The sequence below is a fragment of the Heterocephalus glaber genome, unplaced genomic scaffold, assembly GCF_053883595.1.
Source record: "Heterocephalus glaber isolate CG9 unplaced genomic scaffold, H.glaber_assembly_v1.0 deba00001550, whole genome shotgun sequence".
Lineage (NCBI taxonomy): Eukaryota > Metazoa > Chordata > Mammalia > Rodentia > Bathyergidae > Heterocephalus > Heterocephalus glaber.
Genome location: NW_028258343.1, coordinates 13,465,253 through 13,487,015, shown reverse-complemented (window position 1 = coordinate 13,487,015; position 21,763 = coordinate 13,465,253). Strand labels below are relative to the sequence as shown.

The 21,763-nt window shown below is 40.7% G+C and overlaps 1 protein-coding gene across 3 annotated transcripts in view; it reads right to left on the bottom strand.

Moving 5' to 3' along the window:
* Med23 (mediator complex subunit 23) overlaps positions 1–21,763 on the bottom strand; it is a 47,518-nt gene continuing 25,755 nt past the window's right edge. For all 3 annotated transcript variants that reach the window (XM_004845993.4, XM_004845994.4, XM_087190111.1), the window contains 15 exons: positions 19,932–20,074; positions 15,525–15,699; positions 14,890–15,053; positions 12,322–12,446; positions 10,987–11,192; positions 10,725–10,905; positions 9,681–9,851; positions 9,036–9,252; positions 7,093–7,329; positions 5,986–6,151; positions 5,315–5,387; positions 4,330–4,544; positions 3,592–3,712; positions 2,871–3,002; positions 1–1,092 (listed from right to left, as the gene is read on the bottom strand). In XM_004845993.4, coding sequence (XP_004846050.1) covers positions 925–1,092; positions 2,871–3,002; positions 3,592–3,712; positions 4,330–4,544; positions 5,315–5,387; positions 5,986–6,151; positions 7,093–7,329; positions 9,036–9,252; positions 9,681–9,851; positions 10,725–10,905; positions 10,987–11,192; positions 12,322–12,446; positions 14,890–15,053; positions 15,525–15,699; positions 19,932–20,074 — 2,494 coding nt within the window. In that variant the 3' untranslated portion in view covers positions 1–924. The remainder of the gene's footprint in view (positions 1,093–2,870; positions 3,003–3,591; positions 3,713–4,329; positions 4,545–5,314; positions 5,388–5,985; positions 6,152–7,092; positions 7,330–9,035; positions 9,253–9,680; positions 9,852–10,724; positions 10,906–10,986; positions 11,193–12,321; positions 12,447–14,889; positions 15,054–15,524; positions 15,700–19,931; positions 20,075–21,763) is intronic.

Sequence of the window (21,763 nt, the reverse complement as noted above, 5' to 3'; positions counted from 1 at the left end):
TCATTAAAAAATCATACAGTTTATTCAGGCAACAGACTTCACCACTTGTCATGTTTTGCACAATGCCATTTCCCCTTAAAATTAACAATATGTCTCTCAACATCTAATAAACTCCAAAGAACAAAAATGTACATTGTATTTAAAAATATAAATATTTAAAAATCTGAGATTATAAAAATTCAAAGACACATATCATCTGCCAAGTGTCAACATGCACAATTAATTAATTTTTAAAAACAGATTGGAGAATCAACCATTGAAGCATTTTATTTAAATTTAAGCATTTGCAGATACGTTATTTTCTTACATGGATTCCAACTCAATTCAGAGAGTAAGTTCCAAGCAAAGACAAAAAACTGCCAACCTACCTTGATAAAAACATTAGACTACTTTTTTGGAAATTTACAATAAAAATTTCAAGCCATTTAAAAAAAATATGAAACCTTATTGGTCCTGCAATGCAATGCAATCTACAGTTGTTCAAGTGATAAAAATCTCTATTGTGAAGCTATGCCAAAGATTTACGTATAAAAGGCATTGTGATGACTACTTTGTATGTGTTGCATCTTTAAAATAATATACTTGAAGACCAAGTATGTTGTGCATAATAAAAAACAATGGTTAAAATGGGGGTGGGAGACTGGGCGCCCAGTAAGTCGTCATCGACTACAGACACCTGTGTCCCAGGGGAGCGTTTTCATTACTGTGAGCACGAACACCAAACAAGGAGCTCATCTGGTGTCTTAGACACAACGCAGAGCTGGGGAGATGGGAATTACAGGTGGCAAGAGATTCAACAACTGAATCAAAATAAAACAACCTGAGCATCACTGCTGTCTCTAGCACGGCTCACAGCGTGATCGCGTTCAGATTGAATGGAGGAAGGGGAGTCCTTGTGCTTCCGCCCTCACCCTGCTCCCAGCTTCACTGCGCTCCCGGTAGGGGCGTGGGCACCGGGGTGGACTGCGGCGCAGGGGACCCGCTGCTCAGGGCCTGTGGGGGCACCGCGGCTGGCTCCATCTTGCTGATGTGCGTGATGAATCGCAGACGAAGCTTTAAAGCTGGTTTTAAATTACAGATAATCTTCTCTACCTAGGAAACGAAAATAAAAAAATTACTTGAACCAGAGAACTTCAACTTCTCATCTTTAAAGAAAGCGGAAAAGCACCTATGCAGTCAAACAGTAAGTGCACGGGGAGGGATGAGAAGCTGCTGTGCATGGCCTGGCTGTTAACAGAGAGACAATGCTGTCTGTCTTACACCAGGGTGGACATGTGTTCGTGTGTACACACACACACACACGCATACACACACGCATACACACGTGTATATCTTATATACACACAATCACAAAAACCCCTGCCCGCCAAGCCAGCCATGCACTACTGAAAGCTAGCAAAATTTACGTTGGAAACTTTCTACATCCAACAATTTGATCATCCCTTAAAATGTCATCTTCGGGCCGGGGATTGAGCTCAGTGGTTTCACAGCCTGCTGTGCAAGCATGAGGACCTGAGTTCGATCCCCGGTACCAAAAAAAAAAAAAAATGTCATCTTCACAGAAGCAGGAAGTGTAATTACATGTCAAGGTCCTTGAATCACTCATGTCTGCAACATCATTTGTCTACAAAGTTATTTTCTTGTTTTGATTTTTAGTTGGAATTCAAGCTAAATAACAGATAAACAAGTAGTTTAAGGAAATAAGTATCTCAAGTGGTTTCACAGCTTCCTCAGCTTTATTCAAATGCTCTTTGACCTTAGGAGGAAAGATCAGCCCATCAATAATTTTCCTTTCTGTATTTGTGTCAAAGCTCCTTAGGGCCAAGTATAAATATAAATATAAATATACACACACACACACACACACACGTATATAGGTACATGTGTGTGTGTGTGTGTGTGTGTGTGTGTATATATATATTTTTTTTTTTTAAGCATTGCTTTCTTGGTTCTCTCCACATTCTGTTTTAACAAAACACCAGAGACACATGCTCGCCCCCTCCCTCCCTCTCTCTCTCTGACAGAACATGTCCACTTTTTTTCTCCAGAGGCGTAAAGGAGTCAATGTTCTCCACACTCCAGCTCCAAGGAAAGAACCCAGAAGACCAAGATCCAAACAGTTACACAGCAGTTTATCTTCCTTTCCAACACAGTAAGAAGTATCACTTGAGTATGGGCCCCAGTTCTGTTCCCACACCAGGAAGTGCCGCCATGACCTGGGGATCTCTCCCGTCCGCCAATACTGTAAGAAGTGCTTCTCCACACGCTGTCAGAACATGAAGCCCTTTACTGCACCAGAGTTCTTATGCCCTCCTATGACACAACAAACTAAGGCTTACTCCAAATGGAAACCCTCCAAATAGTGAAGACATGAACAACTCACTAGGACTTTTCTCCAGGGAAGCATTCCCTGTGTCATGAGTCTGTCACCCAACCAGCCTGGCCTCAGTCTCCTGGTCATGCTGCACTCTGCGCAAAGTCCCTTCAGTGTGCCCAAGTCCGTGGGGGAAGTGGGACCCCTTCAATCTCATCACAGCTCTCTGGGCTTCTTAGTGGCCACACATTCTCTCTCCCTAGGGAGACTACTATTAAGTAATTAACAACTATTACTATTAACTAATAAAAGACACCAGTCTTTTTCAGATATACTATTGCAGATATCAAAAAGGAAAAGTGTGAGAAATTAGAACATGCATTTACTTTATTACTAGATATAACAGTCCCCCTGCAGTCTTATACAGTCTGATAATCAACCCTTCTCTCTCTCCCTCAAAAAAAAACAAACTCATCCAAACAAAAAGTTTATCACCACATGTTCGAACTTTGTAAGTCAAGCACCATTAAAAAATAAATGTATGAATTTAACTTACTTGCTCTTTTACACTGTCACCGGTAAACATATACTTCATGTGATACAGGAAGTCACAGATGGGATCCATGTAGTTTAAATGGGTGCTACACTGGTCTACGTTCAGCAGCATGTCATAAAATGCCACACCAATCTAGTCAACAGACAACATAAAATCATTCAAAGGCCCGAGTCATCCAGCACGATGCAGCAGGCAACACCACATCAGCATGTGGGGGCGGCATGTTTGCTGGACAGCCCCAGGTCAGGAAAGCTTGTGGTTGCCACGGAGCCCGAAGTGCTAGAGAATGCACCTTGGCGGGCTCAGTCATTTCCTTCACCCTGAGACGGACTCTCCCCTTTCTAGACACCGCCTCCCAGCTTCTGGGGTAACTGCACGCCAGGGATCCCACATTCCATCTGGCACCTCAGGATTTCAAGCTTCTATTCCTGGCTCATTTCCCTTTTCTCTATATGTGGTTAGAAATGACTGACTTCATCCAGTCCCACGACTTTAATCAACTCGTCTGCACTATAAATTTTCAGGTACTTCTGCATCCTTAATTTCTTCTCCTTGAACTCAATGACTGCATTTCCTCCTGCACCTCTGGTCTAACACAGCCCACAACAAACTCCCTAAAGCTGCTCTTAAGATTCCCCCCATGCTGATCTCCTTACTAATGGTGACCTGCAGCTTGAAAAACTTAACAGGTCCTTCAAAACTTATCCCGACTGTATTTTACCTCTATCATACATCGAGTTCTCTCCTGCTGAAATCTCTGCAAAAACGGTCCTACCAGATGGTAGACATAAAGCAACTGGAATTCAGTCTTCACTATAGGAATAAGGACTTCAGTGAGAAACCTAAATTGTGCAGTTAAAAACAAATCTCTTGTCAAATCAGTTGAATTCTTTGAATTTTGCTAATACGGTATTTATAAAAGTGTTTCCAAAACTTGTGATTTTAAAGTTCCTTTTAATTTTTGTAACAATATTTAAGTAATTGCACATTTCTGATTCTCCCTTTCACTTGATTTATTTAAATTACTTAATTTAAGTCATTCTTAATAGCACAAGTATTTAATGATAGAAGAAAAAGAGAACAATCTAATGTAAGTGCTGTTTTCAAGAAATTTGAATCTAATACCAATTTTGTGGTCAAGAAACATAAGCAGAAAATAAGTTGAGCAGAAAAACATAAGCAGAAAAATCAGTTTTTCAGTTCAACAGGCAACTTTTTGGGTACATTCTGGAAACACCATGTATTGACTAAACCTCCTTAACTAGATGCCATATTATTACTTACACATACAAATAAATTTTTTAAAACAATACTGAAGTAAAAGATTTCTGATTAAACACTAACTACTTAAACACTGCAAACTGTTCTCATGAGATACATACTCTGTCTGTAAATGAAACTTCCAAAAACCAGAATAAAAGCTAGGAAGAAGTCAGGTGTGAGCACCTGCGGCACTTACTTTGGAATGAGGGAGAGCTGCCCGATGCTCGAGTGGTGCCACACAGCGTGTGCCAGCGCCAGCGTGTAGCTGCAGCTCATCTCCGAGTAGGACTGGTGGCAGGCAGTGAAGTCGAAGAGGCGGAACGGGTAGCCCACCCACTCTGTCTCTGACGTCAGGCTGCTGCTGCTGATCACGCTCACGATCCTGTCATGCAGCACGATCCAGTACGGCTCCTTTGCGATCAGAAGAAATCCTGGTGAGAAGACCGCTTATCTCGTGTTCACCCCAAAGCCTAGGAGCACACAGCCCTCTCTCGTCCATCCTGTCAGTTACTAGGCTCCACACACGAGTCTACCTGGCTTACTATCTATCTGTACCATGCAATAAACTGATACCCGTTGCCAAGAGTTACTGTACAGACAGCAGTAGGTATGTACAAAATTCAGAAATACACGTTTGTATTTAGATGGTGTGGAAAGAAAAACATCATTCACAGAGCTGCATGATTAGACAAATTTAAAGAGCACTGTGTGAGACAACACTATTCAGAGATCCAACTGCACAATGCTGGCCAGACACCTGTGCGTCTGGAGGAGTGAGGGGGGGAAGGTTTGGGCCTGCTGTCTCATCAATGACCTGTCAGAGACCTAACACCTGTCTCAACAGGCATCATTTAACCGAGAAAAGGCCTAGGTGCCACACTAAATGGGCAAAAGTAGATCACGTTATGGTGTCAAACTAAGCTTGGATCAGGGAGCTGGACAGCGGAGGGTTCAGAAATCTGCAAGGAAGGTATATATATTTCAATCTGACAAAGGCAAACGCAGTCACTGGAGATTTTTTAAGCAGGAAAAATATGAAAAACTTCAAAAGTATAAACCACTTCCTTAATTTGCACGATGTCCTTGTGTAAGCTCATCCTCCATGCATCTTTTTCCTTTGGTCAGCAGGGGAGGGCTGCCTGCATTTCATCACTAAGTTTGAATTCGCATTATTTACTCACCGGGAGGGCAGTGATGATCAAGCCAATTGCATTCATCCAGGCCGTAATGTTCTCTCTGGGCACTAAAGGCTGACTGCAAATGAATGAAAAAACACGAAGGCGAAATTATGAAATCATTTTACATGGTCGACAACGGACTTTATTTTGAAAACATCTATAATTCAGAAATTGACAGTTATCTACTCTAAAAAAGTACAATTTTTAAAAATAAAAATTTAATATACACAAAGTCAATAAGGCTTTTCTGAGGGGAGGGTATCCTTTAACAACAGTTGCTAGATTGGAAAGATTATCTGTACTTATTTACACTTCTGCCTCAATCATTACACCCTAGCTTATACTGTTCTTAAAGATTTTTGTGGGGGCAGTGCTGGGAACTGAACCCAGGGATCACAAGTGCTCTATCGCAGAGCTGTATCTCCAGTCCTGGAGAATCTTGAGACAAGTCAGGATTACCCCGAAATGATCTACCAAGCCGGTAATAAGCAGGAGTGTGAACAAGCACAGGTCTTCTGAACCTGGCCAGGGCTCATTCCCTCACAGCCACGTCACAAGGACGAGACTGGAAGCCAGAAGATGCAATTACCCCCGGTGCAGCAGCCTCATCTTACGGTTCTAAGTAACTCTCACTCTCTCTCCAAACAGTCTTCCTGCACGAGCAGGATACTCACCTCTTCAGGACCACATTCAGAAGCGCATTCCCAACATCCTTGCCAGAAACCGCCAAGGCCATGAGCTCCACACAAGTCACATGCAGAGCATGGGCAGCTGGGTTGGGAAACTCGTTGAATCTCCAGTCACAGTTTGGGAAGGGACCAGGAGACTTGCCAGCCATCGGTGAAGACAATTAAGGCAGTAACACCTGAGTATTCTGAGATGAATGACATTTGGCTAATCCTTTATAGATTTCCAAATGTTTCACATGTCAGCATCTCATTTGCTTATCAGCTGAACTGCTAAATCACGTACAGGTAGGTCTGGCATGGCCTAGATGTACCGACAGCAATCATGGATGACCAAGATATCCCCAGGCCTCGTTAGCCTATTTTTTCAATAGCTACACAGTAACATAACATGAATATTACTTTATAATGAGTAATTATTTTACCTTGGGAAATAAATTCCTTTGTTTAGCAAAATAAAGCATGCTCATTTAAATGAAATTTCTCTGTTAAATAGTGGTATGGTGCAAAGACATATTAACATACAGTGTGCTGATAAATGAAAACATGAAATCAAAATGAAGAAATACAAATACCAGCAGGGATTTAGCTCAGTGGTTCTGCCGCCTGGCACAAAGTCCCGAGTTTGATCCCTGGTACCACAAAAAAAAAAAAAACACCAATAGAACAGCTTTTTCACTAAAAATTGTTTGGTTAGTGCCTATTCATATTAATCTTTTAAAGTATTCAAGGATATATTTAAAGCAACAAGTCTCTATGTTCTCTACTACTAAACAGACAATACAGCATATATATATATAAAAAAAAAAATATATATATATATAAGAGAGAGAGAGAGACAGACACACAGATAGATTTGGAAATAGGATTTCCTTTTTCTTTGAAACAAAGCTCCCATAAAATTTTTTTAAATATAAAAATTAATGGAAAGAATTTCAACTTATCTGGCATGCTGCTGCAAATTTAAGATTTCAAAACTTTTACAGATATAAAAGTAAAACTACTGCTAAAAACTCAGAGTGCCAATCAAATAACATTGACTAAAACCACTGCCATTATTGGAGAGTGTGCAAAAAGTCACAATTTGAAGGATATTATCTACGAGTCTGCCAATCAGCTTGCAATAGTAGGAATCATCTGGGACCCACGGATTGTCCTCTCGTGGGTTCATAACATTCTTCAGGTAAGTGTCGCTCAGACACCAGCCCTGCGGTCGGTTATCCTTGAGTGAGCCGATGATCGCATGGACAAGTTTCCGTTTGAGATGGTCACGATTTCTCAGGTACCTTTCATAATAGTGCAGCGTGTTATACAGATAAGTCACTGGGCGGTCTGTCAAGAACAAAAGCAGAACACAAAATGTTTACTGAGTTAATGATACCTGTGAAAAATGTTATCATCTGCTTTAAAGATTACTGAAAAGTAGGCTCAGAATATTATCAAGCTACTTCATGAGCTGGACAGCTGCATACCATGAATCTTCTACTCTTAATACAGGGAGAAGGCTCCAAATAATGCATATAGCTTGGTATTTAAGGATGCTCATGCTCTGCACGAGCAACTCCACGTCTGGAAATTATCCTGCAAAAATCCAAAACATACCATGGGACATTGCTGTAGTCTTCTTTACACGAGCAAAAGATTAGAGAAGACGAAGACAGTCATAAACAGAGGACGGGGAAAGTAAATTACTGCATGTCTGAGGCAGCCCTTACTGTACAAACTTCATCTCCATACAAGATACAGGTGGGAAACATTACTGGATTGTATTGGGTGAAAAACAACCACAGAGTGTCTGGGAGAAGATACACAAAAACTGATAAAAGTTGCTGCCTACAGAGAATGAAGCAGATTAAGTGGCAGACAGGGAAGAACTTTTCATCGTATGCCATTCTCCACTGTGCATGCATCACCTAATGCAAATATTAAACCCAAAATATAAATACCATACAGAACAAACTACAAGATCAATAATAGGAAGTCTTTTGCAAAAATGGAAGGAGACCAAGAGATGGAGGGAGAAGGGAATTAGGAAAAAATTAATATATGTTATGTACTTGTACCAACTCCCTACGGGGAATGCAATCATGTACTACAAACATGTACCAGTAGAAACAAAACTTTAATTTAAAACAAAACAAAACTGAAAAAACTACACAATTAAAATCGCCCGCTAGAGGGCCAGAGATGTAGCCCAGTGGCACTGCACCCGCCCCACAAGCAAAAGGTCGTGAGTTCGACCCCTGGTAAGGAAAAAGAAACAAAACCGCCCACTAGAAAAATACTTTTTGTCCCCCTCAGGGCTCCTCCAAGACCCCCACATCTCTCACTGACCAAGTCATTCTCCAGGTAGCATGCTTCAGACTTAACAGTCACCTCTGACGTTTTCTTTCTGTATTCTCCTACTAGCCAAGTGAGTCCTGCTCCTTCTTCCTTGGCCATTCGTCCCTTCTTCTCACTTCAGTGCCAGTGTCCCTGTTTCAAAGCTAATCATACACCTGAACTTTTGACAGGTCTTTGATTTCCAAAATGTACTGTGAACTACAACTGGTCTTAACTTTCTAAAATAAAGCTTGCCATCATCTTACTAAATACTTCCAGGTGACCATTACCTGAAAGCTGTAACATCGAATCTGGCATGTAAGGTAATTTTAGTCAACTGAAATCTCTTTCCAATTTTACTTCTACAAATTCCCAGAAACAAACAAACAAACTCAATTCAGCCCAATGAGTCAATTCTCCTTCAAATATGCCTGGGGTTTTTCTATCTGTAGTTTTTCCCAAATGATCCCTTCTATTCTTACATGCATCAAAGTTCAAATCCTATTCATCTCAGAGGTCTGCCAAAATATGTTTAGTTTACAGTAAAATTTGATTTGAGCTGATATTTTTTGAACTGATATTTTTTAGAATTATGACATCATCTCATAGCACTTATCTTCAAAACTCTTTTTAAAATATTTAAAGCAAAAATGTTAAAACCACTATCACCACATGGCCATAGCGATTAGGCGGGATTAAAATTTGAAAAAACTCACCATGAAATTTATATAAGCCCCCTAGGTGATCCAGCAAAGTTTCCAGCGATTTGGACACTGGAAGTAACTCTAAAAATCTGTGGATCACTATATCGAAGACAGGCAGGAACCGGAGACACACGTTTCCAAAGTAGATGGGCAGGTAGGGAGACTGGATCTGCACGGGAGGATCCACCTGCTCTGCCAGGCCCTCAAAGTACAGCTTCTCAGGATATTTCTGTGTAAATGACAAGAGAATAAGTGTGTAGGGCATACTATTTTATTCTCTTAAAACAGCAAAATAAAAGTGAAAATACTATTTGGATCTTTTTCATACACAAACTTTTCTCTTTTTTCTGGTGTGAGGGATTGGTGCCAGGGCCTGGCTCATGCAAAGCACACTCCACCACTGAGCTGTCACCCGAGTCCCTGCATGGAGACACTTTAGGTTACACTTTATTAAACCTTTCTCCGTTTTATATCGTAAGTACCTCGTCTACTAAAATTGCAGTTTCAATCTGCTCCTACTTCATTAATTGAGAGCTAATTTGCTTCCACACAGGCCAGAGAGAATACAGTAGAATTACAGAAAAAACGGCCAAGATTAGCCAAAGAGCTAAGCGTGGCTGTCCAAGGAGGATGGGAGGCAAGACCTAGGATCCGCACCTTGTGGTAATTCATGTGCTTGGTGTGCCAGTCATTCTGCAGCCAGTGCTCCGGGGAGTTTTCCTTCACAAAGTCACTTACTCGATTTCTGAAGTCATTTGGTTTGAGTAAAAGCAACTGAATGATGAAGTAACAAACCTGGGCTTCATTTCCTTCATGACTACGCATAGCCTTTAGAGAACAGAACAAAGAAATGAAAATTCCCACTCCATGCAAAATCATGCAGCCATTTGGTAGTCTAAATGTCAATAAAGTAAGACCTCACTATCATAAGAATTTCCCTAGATGCTCAGTCTATGCCAAGCCATCACCATTCAGGATTCTCCAAGTTCATCTGACCCCTTCTTAGCTATTCTGGCTCACCATCCCTTTTGCCACAAATGTCCAGCTTTATTTTCTGAAATCTAATCTACCTTTCACAATCTATCACCTAAGTAGATGTGATGTCTCCTTGCTTCTTGGTAAAATTTTCCCTATACCCCTATCTTAGCCTTTAATTTTTTTGGTTTATGGACCCACCTTATTTCCGCTAAGATTGTAACTACCTTCATATCTATGTCCCACAACTAAGAAGAAAAGGTTAGGGAACTAAATCACGCCAAATATCACCACTACAACATTTTTAAAAATGCACCATTTTCCAGCCTGATTTGATATCTTTTCTTAAACATTTGCCTGAAACAGACTTCAGTTGGGAGATATAGAACACATGGCCTATATGGAGTGGTTGAGAGAAGCACTCAGGCTTCACTCCCTCCTACCCTTGCTGGAGCCTCTGGAAATCAACTTGGAGTCTAAGGGTTCACCTTTCAGAGCCTGACAAGGCCAGGACTAAATCTGTTTTATTTACCTCTGCACTGTCTGTGCACAGGACACTAAATATTTAATACTTAATGAATGAAGAAACACGTACAGCAATGCTGGATTTTAGTATAAATCCATTAAATCCTTTGAAGCACTATAGCACAGACCAGTGTAAGGTCAATCAATCACACGCTTAGATCCAAAAAAGAATAACAAAGCTAGAAACACAGGTATTCTTACCAGGCAGAGAATTAATCTATCCAGCGTAACAATGTTGTACTTCCACACCATGTCATTAAGAATTTCAATGCATTTATTGAGTTGCTGACCTCCCGCTGATGTAGAGAACTCATACACCAGGAAATCTGCAAAGGTTCTCACATGGGCTACCAAGGCCCTGGCTCCGATTCTCTCTAATACCCTGGAAAGCAGAGAGCAAAGAGCTCTATTGCTGCAGGGATACATGGTCACCAAGTGAATGTGCAGCGAGGGTCTGGCTCACCTGTAGCCGATCTGGTTAATATGGTCTGTTTCCAAGAGCATTTTCCAGAGGAGACAGAGGAAGAGAGGAGGAGAGCCTTGGATGGAAAAGTGGGTAATGATATCATTTTCATTGGTCATTGACTTCCACTTCCTATATTCCTCTTCCACATTTTTCTTCAGATTAAAACGGCTTTCTTGAGGTACATTATTTTGTTTGAAGAATGCCTAACCAGAGGACAAAAGTTTACTTCATCAGATAAATAAAAACGTTTGACATGGAGCTAAGAAACCACTTCTAGATTTAGTTCTGACATCAACAAATGAAGTGACCCTAAGCAAGTCAGCAAATAAGGTTTGAACCTCTGTGTCCCGACTTGGAAATACACAGGCAGGAGCAGTTAGCAACTCTAAACATCCTTTTTCTAGATTTCCTAAACAAACCTCCAGACGAGCATGAATTCAAAGTTCCTGCAATCATTTCCTGCTACTCTTAGGGGTGTGTTGGGAGGAGTAATATATCTACCCTTTGCCCTTTGGTTACACAGTTCAGGGTCACTATAGGGTAATTCATTAATTGGACCAGTGGTTCTCACAGTGTGGCCCTCAGAACAGCAGTATTAGCATCAACCGAGGTCTTGCAAAAAACAAAACAAAACAAATATACAGATTCTCAAGCCCCACCCCAGACCTTCTGAACCAGAAGCTGTGGCTGGACCCCAGCAATTCCATGCTCAGCGAGCCATCCAGGTGACTGACGAGCTCGAGAACCACTCCCTTACTACCAGACAGTACAGAGAACGGATGCTCGTTGGGTCTGCATTTCCTCTGAAAGCAGAAGCCAGTTCTATAGTCGTGCTGTGTGATTAAAAATTCAGTGAAGTACAACATGTATGCGCTCGTGAAGCCCGTGAAGCTTCCCCTCCATTTCAGTTCTGAGAGAACTTTCCACATCATGCGTTAATTCTTGTGAGGTTATAAAAGTGTAAATTCAGATGAAACATAAGAAATTCAAGTTAAGAAACCTGTCCAGCTTTAGAGTCAGATGAGAAACAACTAAAGAGATTTTGGAAGCAACAGCAATTTTTTGTTCTTTTTGTTTTTTTGAGACAGGGTCTCCCTATTAGTTCAGGCTGGCCTTGAGCTCACTATGTAGCCCAGGCTGGCCTCGAACTTATGGAGACCCTCCTGCCTCAGCCTCCCCAGTGCTGGGATTACAGGTGTGCACCACCATGCCCAGCTGTTTTTAAAATAGAAATGAAAAGTAATATTCTCTGTATGTCACCAAAACTAACTCTCCAGAATGTAACTAAACAGGAAGAAAGGTTTCCTATGTATCCAATACGGACAGAATTACCTGCAGTGGGCCTGGAAAACAGCTAAGGGTGTGGGAAGCCCAATTGTGAGGAGTAAAACTCATGATGGTTTGAAGTATATCTTTACACCACGTTCCCTGAATTGAATCAGAGCCTGTAAAAAAATCTAAACATAAACAGACAGATGTAATCCAGATATAAATGATCATACCCACAACTCATCAAATATATTGTTATTATACAGAAAGAAAAGATGTACACTCAGAAAGTTTGACTGCAGTACATTCACTGCCACTTAGCTACGTTCAACCTAATTAGGACTTACATTTTCTTAGTTTATGAGTGATTTGGGTTTATCCTGTTAGGAAACAGAAATAACTAAAAAAGAGACAACAGAAGACACTGGGAATTAGAACTGCTTCTCTCTCTTAGGTTTTTGAGTACCACAGGTAGAACAGTGGTATAGACTGACCACTACTACTCAATTAATTCCCTCTGGGCAATGATTTACTAGCTCTTTACTGAGCCAAAAGAATGGAACTGAGAAGGCAGATGTCTTTTCTGCTGATTGAAACACTATTCACAAACACAAGTCTCTAAATCAAAGAAGTTTACTTATGCAAAATAATATACATAAATGTGTTTGAGGTTGCTAAGTTCAAAATCTATTTTTTCCAACAACAGTTCTCAAAGTATGGTCCACTGATTTCTGGGGGTCCTCGATGACCTTTCAGGGATTCAATAAAGTTAAAACTGCCCAAATAACACTACCAAGATATCACTGGCTCTTTCACTGTGTTGACATATACACTAATGGATCAAAGCCACAGTAGTGAAAGTGTTGGCTCTTAGTACAAATCCAATGGCATCAGATTATACTATAACCATTATACTCTCCATCTTACATTCTCACTGAAAATCAAGTGTCTACTTTACTTACGATCTCACTGACATGGTATTGTACATTGCACAAAAGCTGGCAGGACCCACAAAGAAATGGCAAATGTTTAAGGAGATAAACATGCTGAGCCTGATCTGAATGGTACAGACTGCACAAATGTACTGGAATAGCACATAACATCCAACAAATACGTATAATTCCCATGTGTCAATTAAAAATAAAGACAATGGCACTGGTGAACCCGTGAAAACTACCATCTATCTTTACTATTCTGTGTGGCAAAAGGGAAGCAGGCATGAAGTGTCCCACAGTACAGTGTCCTGAGGAAAGCACTCATGGTCGTGCAAGTGTTTGAGCACTGGGTCAAATCAACTGCTTTGTGTGTGTGTGTGATTTAATTTTACTTGAAAGCGCATCTGATAGAAAACTGTAATTATTCAGAAGTATCCATTGAGCAAACATTTTCTTGAAAATTAACAAAATGATACTGTCACTTTAAGGAAAAAAAAAAAAAGTATATTTTACCAGTGATAAAACTTGTTGTTTCAAATGCAAATTAAAAGTTGAAGGGCTGGAGATGTAGCTCAGCGGTGTTGCACCTGCCTGGCAAGTGCAAGGTGCTGAGTTCAATCCATCCCCAGTACTGCAAAAAAAAAAAAAAAAAAACCACCCAGCCAGGATTTAGCTCAGTTGGCACTGTGCCTGCCTGGCAAGCACAAGGTCCTGAGTGCTGGTAATGAAAAAAAAAAAAAATGAAGAACCAGTAAAAAAAATTGTACCCACCATGAATGAGACAGCTTTCCAAAACTTAGTGATTTTATTAAATTTGTAGTGATATTAACAAATGTAATATTTTGATATCATAAAATGAAAAGTGGCAACATCTGCTAGAACTATAAAACTCAGTGAACCAATATTTTCCAAAAAACCAATTCACAAAGCTAAAAATTATACATGGATTACAAAATCCATTCAACATACAGAATAAATCAATAGATTATTATGTAACAAAGTATACAAAGTTCACTGATGGAGTTTGGATTTCACACTGCTGTGACCTTCCAGAAACTTTGGGGTGAATCAAAGAACACTCAGAATTACCTAAAAAGGCTATTAAAATACTCCTCCCTTTGCCAGACCTAGGAGAGGCCATATTTTCTTCATTTGCTGTAACTAAAATAATACTGACAGTACTGCAACGGGTTAAACATAGAAGCAGACAGATATAAGAAGCAGTTATCTCCCTTACCACTAAACATTAAAGACCAAGGTAAAAATGTAAAACAATGGCATCTCTTCTCATTGAAGTTTTTAGACAATACTTTTTTCATAAAAAAGTTATTTATGCTAACATGTAATGGAACTGATTTTTTAAAACGAATTAATAAATATTTTAAGGGCCAGGGATTTAGCTCAGTGGCGCTGAGCCTGCCTCACAAGTACAAGGTCCCAAGTTTGATCTCTGGTACTGAAAAAAAATTGAAAAATAAATATTTTAAAGCATCTCCATTTACAGAAACTCTTTGGAAACTTCATTTTTTTAAAGAGTGTAAAGCAGGTAGGAAATCAAAAAAGCAAAGTTCAACTCAGAATGATGATGTCCTAGAGCAAAGTAACTGGGAAGCGGGTCTTCAGCACGTTGTCCAGTCATCAGCAGAATCGGAGCACACCATCTCCGTGGCCGTTGCTGGCTGCAGAGAAACCGTACCTGTCACGTGAGTGGCCCGGGCCAGCGTCAGGATCAAGGCTCGGTTCAGCTCCTCGGACTCCGCGGACAGCACGGTTTTGGGGTCACTGAGGAAGCGCGTGAACTGTGGCTGGACCTCAGAGCTCCCCAGTGCCGTTATCAGCCTGAGCGCAGTGCTCTCCACACTACGGGGGCAAGCAAAAGAAATGCACGCATGTGAAGCTTCAGAATTAGGAATTAAATCGAATTTTAGGGGTATTAAAATGTAAAAACATTTAAGCTTCCCTTCTTTGATTAAAAAAAAATTTCTACTGTGTGAGAATGAGCAAGGAAAGTCTGTGGCCAGTAGGATTAAACACTTTCACCCAGACATAGAGCATTTCAAGTTACATTTTTTAACACATAAAATATATTTTTACTTAAAGCAAATAAGAATGATAAGCTACCATTATCTAAATTCTACATGCTAAGTTAGAAGTACTAATTCTTAGTCCAAAGATCCTAAGTACTCAATTATCAATGAACGGACTGGACTCCACTCCTACTGTATCATAAAAATACAGTATTTCAGAAGCAAAGAAGTTTTACAGCGAGTGAGTAAGAAACTGGTGAGGTGAGGGTTGAGTCCCCCAGCTCCACCACAGCTTCACCCTCACCAGAGGTGGAGCTGGTTCTGGTTGGTTTGCGCCACGGCAGCCAGAGTGTGGAGGTGGCTGAGCAGCTGCACTCTGTAGTGCGGCTGGATGTGGTGCATCCGGTAGCTGAACATCTCAAGGAGCGTGTGCAGGATGCCCCAGGCGTGAGACTTGAAAACCGTTGGCAAGAGCTGACCTGAAAGAACGCACAATTTAAGACACCAGTCATTACAAGTTACACATTGCAAGACAGCTGAAAGAAAATACAAGGAAAATATGGAGTCAAAGCTTTTGTACATAGGGAGGGGAGAGGACTTGGGGGGGGGTGGGATAAAATTAAAATAAAATTTATTTTAAAAAATTAAAAATAAATAAGACAAATTGTCATTATTTGCAGATGACATGATACTCTATATAGAAGACCCCAAGAACTCCACCAAAAGTCTTCTAGACTTAATAACCACATTCATTAAAGTAGCTGGTTACAAGGTCAACACACAAAAATCAATAGCTTTCCTCTACACCAATGACAGACTCACCGAGAGAGAAATAGGGCAAATGATTCCTTTCACAATAGCATCCAAAAAACTGAAATACCTAGGAATCATCCTAATGAAAGAAATCAAAGACCTCTTCTCTGAAAACTATGGCACTCTGAAAAGAGAGATTGAAGATGATATCAGAAAATGGACAGACATCCCCTGCTCCTGGGTAGGAAGGATTAATACAGTGAAAATGGCCATACTTCCCAAACTGCTATACAGATTTAATGCAATTCCAATTGAGATCCCAGCAGCATACTTCATAGACCTCGAGAAAACAATCCACAAATTCATTTGGAACAAGAAGAGACCCAGAATAGCAAAAGCAATTCTAGGTAACAGAGACATGGCAGGGGGTATCACAATCCCCAACCTGCAACTATACTACAAAGCTACTGTGATAAAAACAGCATGGTACTGGCAAAGAAACAGACCTAAGGACCAGTGGAACAGATTAGAAGATGCAGAAACAACACCAGACACACTCAGCCATCTCATCTTTGACAAAGGAGCCAAACACCCTCACTGGAGGAAAGATAGCCTCTTTAATAAATGGTGCTGGAAAAATTGGGCTTCAACTTGCCAAACATTAAAACTAGACCTATATCTCTCACCATGCACTAAACTAAAATCAAAATGGATTAAAGATCTAAATATTAAAATAGAAACTCTGAACCAGTTGGAACAGAGGTTAGGTAGACCCCTTGAAGACATCGGTGTAGGAAAAGATTTTATGAACAAAACCTCAGTTGCCCGTGAACTAGCACAAACAATCAACAAATGGGATCTCTTCTTATTAAAAAGCTTCTGCACAGCAAGAGAAACCACCAGCAGTGTGAAGAGACAATCCACAATGTGGGAAAAAATCTTCACCTGCTCTTCCTCAGACAAAGGTCTATTATCTCCAATCTATAAAGAACTTAAAAAGATCAGACCTCCCAAATTTAAAGACCCAATCCAAAAATGGGCATCTGAAATGAACAGACATTTCTCACACAAAGACGTAGACATAGCAAATAAATACATGAAAAAATGTTCAACATCACTGGTCATTCGAGAGATGCAAATGAAAACAACGCTGAGATTCCACTTCACTCCAGAAAGAATGGCTGCTATCATGAAATCAACCAATAACAAATGCTGGCAGGGCTGTGGGGAAAGAGGAACCCTGCTCCACTGCTGGTGGGAGTGTAGACTGGTGCAAGCACTATGGAAATCAGTATGGAGATACCTCAAAGAACTAGGACTGGAAGTCCCATTTGACACCGCTATTCCACTGCTGGGGATCTTCCCCAAAGAATTAAAAGAATCATACCACAGTGATGTATGTGCACCCATGTTCATAGCAGCACAGTTTGTAATAGCTAAAACTTGGAAACAGCCGAAATGCCCATCAACTGGAGACTGGATAAAGAAAATGTGGTTTTTTTATAAAATGGAGTACTACTCAGCCATAAAAAATGAGAAATTAGACACATTTATAGCTAAGTGGATGCACATTGAGGCGATATTCTTAAGTGAAATAAATAGGACACACATGTATAAATACCGAATAGTTTCTCTGGTGTGAGAAACTGAAAAGTGTAAATAAGGACTAAATGTATAATAGGTAATGTGAAATAGGAAGAAAAGGGGCAAAGGGGAAGGAAGTGAGAGGGCTAGGGGAAAGGATAGAAGGGAATGGGATTAATATGAGAAAATGGAAAAATAGGAACAAAATCTTTGTAAATAGGGAGGACTGGAGGGGTTGAAGGGAGGGCTGGGCAAGGGTGAAAAATAAGAACGAAGAGAGACTATGTAATGGTGCAAATTCCAATGATGAATGTCATTATATTGTATACCTAAAATGTACCGATGATTAGAATGAATAATCAATAATGTAAAATAGGAAGAAAAGATCCAAAGGGGTAGGGGTAGTGGGAGGGGCAGGGGAAAGGAAAGAAGGGAAAGGAAAAAATGATGAGAAGTGGAAAAAATGGAAATAAAGTCTTTGTAAAGAGGGAAGGGTGGAGGGTGTGAAGGGAGGGCTAGGAATGGGGAAAAAATAAGAACCAAGATGCATTACGTAAAGGTACAATTCCCAATGAGAAATGTAATTGTGTTGTATACCTACAATGTACCAATAAAAGAATTTAATACAAAAAATAAATAAATAAATAAATAAATAAGACAGCTGAAGAAAGTCACGTTGCATAAAATGTATGTAAAGATTTGAACACACATACACACACGTGCAAGGACATATATATTCTCTATATTTTCTCTTATTTTCTACTTCAATTATAGGGGAAAAGTCCAAGTCCCAATTACATAACAAGTCTCTCAGTTCCTTTTTTTTGTCACTGGGACAAAATACTCAACATCCACAAATTAAAGGAGGACAGATTTATTTTGGCTCAAGTTTCACTCCACAGTTGGTTGGCTGCAGGGCAGAACAATGTGGCAGAGGGGCGCGGTGGAGGAGAGCTGCTCACATGCCAGAGGACAGGAAGCAGACAACAAGGAGGAGATGGGGAGGGGGAGGAACCCTCCCATGACACCGCAGGGACCACCTCTTCCACCCAGACCCCCCTCCTAACAGCCAGTCAACTGTAAGCCCCATAATCCAGTCACCTGCCAAAAGCCCTGCCTGCCGAGGAGCACGTGAGGCCCTAGGGCATTGCTGGCGAACCTTTCAAAGCTTTCAGTGATGACAAACAGCCCGCTGCGACACACGTGCCATAGGTTTGCCACTGTTGCCTAGGGGACTTACAGCTATGCGTCATTACACCAAGTTTGGTTTTTCTTTGTGGAATTTGACAAATGGGTCTCAAATTAGTCAGGAAAACTAAAATGAGAAAATGAGACAAGATCTGAAAAATTACTGTATGCAACCTTCCTCACTTCTCAATTGTATCTCTTCAATTATTTTAAGAAAGCTGATATTCCCAACTTTCTGAGAAGCACAAGGTTCGTTTTTGCAGGGGAGGTGCTGGAGGGACTGAGCCAGGGCTACACACATGCTAGGCAAGCACTCTGAATGCCCAGAAATATATAGAATGAAAGATAGGAAATAATTGAATTAAAATGACAAAAATTATCCAGAACTGAAGAAAGATCCTCAGATTTAGGGTGTCCAGTTAATTCCAAATAAGATATATGGTAATGAAATTTAAAACACCAAAGACAAAAGGAAGATCTTAAAAATAGCCACAAAGAGAAGACAAGTTAGACGACATTAAGAACAGACAGCAACTTTCTAAAAGGATCAGTGTCCCACTGCAAGTCAGAAACTAATACCACTAAGCTACATCCCTGGCCTGAGGGTCAATTTTTAATACAAATATCTGATCACATCCTCCCTTGCTTTCTCCTCCCTCCCAAAAAAGTTGCATTCAACTCTCAATTATCTGGAAAGAAGAGTTTCTGTGGTTAAAATTAAAATTAAACTCTATTAGTGAAAAACCATGATCAGAAAAATACTTCATTAGAAAAAAATCTATTCTTGAGAACTGCTAAAATCTCACAGGCATTGTAACGCATCTTCTGCAGCAGGAAGCTCCCTCCCTGCTGCCACCCAACCTCAGCACTCACCGAGCACAGCACTGCTGCTGAGGCCCGGGCCTGTTCCGATCACTGCACCCCAAGCTCCTCCCCTTCACCCTTCTCTCACCAGGCCCTTAAGGATGCAGCCGCTCCCCTGACCTCAGCCCTCCTCCCCTCTTCTCTGTAGCATGCATCTCCTGCAAGGTGCACAGTTCACGTTTGCTTTACTGTCTGCCCCTCATCAGTACGGAAGCCCCACAGCAGCAATGACTTGTTCACTGCTGTATTCCTAGCACCTGGACGCGCACTCGCTGGCTTAGTGAACAGACTGATGGTTATAAACATCAGAAAGTTGTCTTACTGATAAATCCTTTGATGCCCAAAGACTCTATTTCCATATAGACCAATAAACGACTATAGGTTTCCACCAGAGCTGGAGCCAGTGCCACACTGGACTTCGCATGAGCAAGTTTGATCACCCTGGTTGCAATGCTGTGAATAAGGCTGAAGAAACAAAAGGGAAGATGATAAATACAGTACTCACGCTTTTTATACAAATACAGTGGTTACCTACTCACAGGTAACTCAGTGTGAAATGAGACCGAACTGATTCAAATCGACTTGACTCATTTAACCTACTTAACCCGCTGTGAACAACTGGTAATGACGCAGCACACAACCTAAGCTGAACTCTGCTTTCTATGGAGCTCTTGGTTGAGGGTGGAGGTGCTTTCAACACACACTGGAATCCCTCTGTCATGGGAAAACAAACTTTGGGTGCAACTTCAAAGAACATGCTTCAGTGCCTTTAGTCTGTTTTTCAAATATGTAACTAAATATATTTGAGAAATTAAGTCACTTTTGTCAGAATTATTTAATAAATCACTGCTGATGTCCAAGTGCTAGGGTTCAACGAGCCTTTGCCACATCTGTCATACACACGAGTACAGCACACATTTGATTCTGCCGAAGTGCTGACCATGAACAACGGCATAGCTTTGCTGGGCCTGATGCTCACCTGAAGGCTCACAGATGTGTTCCTTGTGGCAGAAACAGTGTTGCTTTAAGTCTGAGTCACTACTTAAAGGCTGAAAGACTAGAAATACAAATCTGAAGTATGGTCTTTTTCAAAGACTGGTGAAGCACGACAACTATTTATCTGCATTCGTGTAAGAATGCAGAAGAAGCCCAAGGGGCAGCACCACTTCCAGACAGAAGCCCAGCCTCTCCAGCTGGCCTCAGCCCACATAGCTGTGTGCATAAACACGCGGCTCCTGTCCACACCTGCCAGGCCTCTACACGCTCATCGGCTCCTTGGGCACTGGACGTGCTAGAATCATACCGAACAGAAGGCTGTCTTTTAGAAAAATCTGATGACACTGTGGAAGGTGTCCCTGTGTGCGATCAACATAATGTCACATTCCTGAAGTCTGCAATTCTACTTCCAGAAAGTGATTTAAGAAATATGAAGTACAATAATTTAAAAGAAAATATAATTATGGGTCTAGCAAAGGCTACCATGAAGATAGTCTTCAATGTCATCTTTACTATACACAGGCATTGAAAAATCTCCACGTTCAACAATGTGGAACTGTTTAAATCACTAGGTATAGATGCATAAAAAGCTGTGCAGCAAATTAAACAGTATACTTGAAAAACATTCGCTGAAAAAGTATCTGATTATTATAGGAAATCATGAAATATGATCATAACAAATGTTTGTCCAAAACAAAAATATGTTTGTCCAACACAAAATATCTATCCATATACTAGCCATATTAAAAAAGACTAACAAATATGAGTTCTATCCCTGGTACCAAAAGAAAAAGACTAACAATATATAAAACAGTTTTATTCACTGGTCATTCAAGAGATGCAGATGAAAACAACACTGAGATTCCACCTCACCCCAAAAAGAATGGCTGCTATCATGAAATCAACCAATAACAAACGCTGGTGGGGCTGTGGGGAGAAAGGAACCCTTCTTCATTGTTGGTGGGAATGTAGACTGGTGCAACCACTGTGGAAGTCAGTATGGAGATTCCTCAAAGACCTAGGACTAGAGGTCCCATTTGACCCAGCTATTCCCCTGCTGGGTATTTTCCCCAAAGAATTAAAAGAATCATATCACAGCAATATATGTGCACTCATTTTTATAGCAGCACAGTTTGTAATAGCTAAAGCTTGGAAACA